General features: G+C 46.2%; 1 protein-coding gene across 1 annotated transcript; it reads left to right on the plus strand.

The window, feature by feature from the left end:
* Positions 1-1915: 1915 nt before the first annotated feature.
* Positions 1916-2590, plus strand: LOC106002036 (trafficking protein particle complex subunit 3-like; the record flags this gene model as incomplete). The annotated part of the gene is made up of 3 exons (XM_013036960.1): positions 1916-1920; positions 2103-2198; positions 2416-2590. Coding segments are annotated over exons 1-3 (276 nt in total), but the record flags the coding sequence as incomplete, so codon positions are not given.
* Between the last annotated feature and the right edge of the window lie 471 nt (positions 2591-3061).

Genomic DNA, 3061 nt, shown 5'->3' on the forward strand with positions numbered 1-3061 from the left:
GCTGTCCCTCAGCTCTTCAGCTCAAGGCTAGAGCTCTACCACTTGAGCCACAGCGCCACTTCCAGCTTTTTTCTTTTTGCTTATGTGGTGCTGAGGAGTCGAACCCAGGGCCTCATGCATGCAAGGCAAGCGCTCTACCACTGAGCCGCCTTCCCGGCCCTTTTTTTTTTTTCTTTCTTTCTTTTTTTGGCAGTACTGATGTTTGAACTCACACTTGGTAGGCAAGTACTCGGCCACTTGAGTCACACTCCCAGCCAGTAACAAAGATTTTTCTAGTACAGGGCTCAGTTTTCAGGAGGCTATTGAACATGTTTCTTAGCCTGTCATCTGTAAAATGTATAATAAATATAATGCTTGTTATGCCAACCTTGAGTCTTGTGATTATGAGGGTTAGTGAGAAACTATCATGAGACATTGTGAAAATTTTTAAGTATTACTGACCGTTATTATTTTTTTTTTAATGGGTCGTGGGGCTTGAACTCTGGGCCTAGGTGCTTTCCCTGAGCTCTTCAGCTCAAGGAGAGTGCTCTGCCACTTGAGCCACAGCGCCACTCTGGTGTCTGGTGGTTAATTGGAAATAAGTCTTATAGTGTTACCTGCCCAGGCTGGCTTTGAACCACAATCCTCAGATCTCAGTTAGGATTATAGGCGTGAACCATAGTACCACTCCTATTTTGTAAGTACAAAGACCTTTTATTTCTTTTATTTTTTGTCAGTCCTTGGCTTGAACTCTAGGCTTGGGTGTGGTCCCTGAGCTCTTCAGCTCAAAGCTAGTGCTCTACCTCTTGAGCCACAGTGCCACTTCCGGTTTTCTGAGTGATTTATTGGAGGTAAGGGTCTCATAGACTTTCCTGCCTTGGCTGGCTTTGAACTGTGATCCTCAGATCTCAGACTCCGTAGTAGCTAGGATGACAGGTGTGAGCCACCAGTGCCTGGCCAAAGACCTTTAAGTTATGTATTTATGTTGTTGGCTTGGTTCATAACTGAAGATAGAGACACACTTGCAAATTAACAGAGTGTGTGGAGAACCTGGTTGAGGGATTCCATTCCCAGATCCCAGGCATATTGACTTGTGACCATGGATCACTGTCCAGGAGTTTGACTTTCCCTATTGGTAAACTGGGGGCAACCACACAGCAGGTGCTTGATAGCACTGTGATCTGCATGTTGTTTGGCATCATGGTAGCTGGAGGCTCTTGTCTCCATCCAAGGGCTCATTAATAATGGAAGGAAGCTCTCCTGATTTAATGTAGTAGCGCCAACTCTTCGGACTGGTAACTGCTGGATTGTCTCCATCCATTCATGCCCAAGCCATTCTGGTGCCAAGCACTTGACTTTACTAAAAAATCATTCCCCCCTTAATAGCTTCTCTTTGATCGCCATATTTGGTAAATGTCTCTTGGAGACACCCTGGTCTGACTGTTTTAGTTGAGTTCAAAGAGCTTCCTAATCCCAGAATTGATTTTCTTTGACTCTAGTGCATCTAGGTGTTTTTTTTTTTTTTCCTGTTTGTTTTTGTTGAGATGGGATACAATAAACTCTGGCAAGATAATTTTGGGGTTTTGTCCCTCAGAATTAACTTTTGTCAATAATTAGCTATTTAACCTTGGCCAGATTATTTAGTCATTCTGGTCTCAGTGTCCTCTTCTCTACAGTGGGAGTCATTTCTGTTCTGTACTTTATTATGGGAGGCAAAATGGCTTAACTCTGGGCCAGGGCCTATGATATGGGGAAACCATTGGTCACACCTGGCAACACTACAGAGGTAGTCTGTAAATGTCTGCTTCTGGCCCATCTTTCACAGAGTCTAATGAGTAACTACCCCCACATTGGATTCAGGTGACCATACTTAGCCTTGGCAGCTGTGGAGGAGATTTAGGTTAGCAAGTGTGTTGTGAGAGTGGCTGCCCAGAGAATGAGGTTCCTGTCCTGTGGACCTTAGGGACCACATTCCGCAGGCCCTCCACAGTGGTGGTGTTTCCTTGTAGGCATAGGCTGCCTGGTGACCTTCCTCATAGTGGTATCAAGGTCGGTCCAGACTCTCACCATCCCCTCCCATTTGTTCTGCTTGGTCCTGATTGCCTTTTGAATCTCTTTTAGAGCTCTGAGCTCTTCACCCTGACCTATGGGGCTCTTGTCACTCAGCTGTGCAAGGACTATGAAAATGATGAAGATGTCAATAAGCAGCTGGACAAAATGTGAGTGAGCGCCTTCACAGAGAGATAGGAGTGGGGCTCCCTAGCGCTCTGTCTGCATCATCCTTTACAGCCCTGACAGGTTTGGGGTACAGTTTCCACTGAGCTCATTTATTGGGATATTTTGAGATTTTCCCTATTTTCCCTATATAAATAACAGTCTTATGTAGGCTCAGACATTTAGGCCCCCTAACGGCCTGTTCTCTAATTTCCTTCCCAGGGGCTATAACATTGGAGTTCGGCTGATTGAAGATTTCTTGGCACGGTCAAATGTTGGGAGATGCCATGACTTTCGGGAAACTGCAGATGTCATTGCCAAGGTTATTATCCTGGGCCACCTGGCCATGCCAAAGGATATCCATTGGGAAACACTGCTCACTGCTCTCTGTCTCCCTGTGAGAGCTCCTTAATCTCCCCAAAGACCAATTGGGCATCTCTTTAGGCTAAGGAATCACCAAGCACTCCAGTGGGGTGGGAATAACAGACCTTGAAAGAAGGACGAATGCCGGGCGCCAGTGGCTCACACCTGTAATCCTAGCTACTCAGGAGTCTGAGATCTGAGGGTCTCGGTTCAAAGCCAGCCAGGGCAGGAAAGTCCATGAGACTCTTATCTCCAATAAACCACCAGAAAACCAGAAGTAGCTCTGTGGCTCAAGCGGTAGAGAGCTTGCCTTGAGCTGAAGAGTGCAAGGACAGCACCCAGGCCCAGAGTTCAAGCCCCACAACCAACAAAAAAAAAAAAAAGAAAGAGGGACGAATGTTTGGATCATCCCTGTGGATTAAAGCCGGAACTCTTCACTGTGGAGATGGAGTAGAGTAGGTTGGGGAGTAAGAATACAGATCTTAGGGCTGGGAAGGTAGCTCAG

The sequence above is a fragment of the Dipodomys ordii genome, unplaced genomic scaffold (genome assembly GCF_000151885.1).
Source record: "Dipodomys ordii isolate 6190 unplaced genomic scaffold, Dord_2.0 Scaffold2227, whole genome shotgun sequence".
Taxonomy (NCBI): Eukaryota; Metazoa; Chordata; class Mammalia; order Rodentia; family Heteromyidae; genus Dipodomys; species Dipodomys ordii.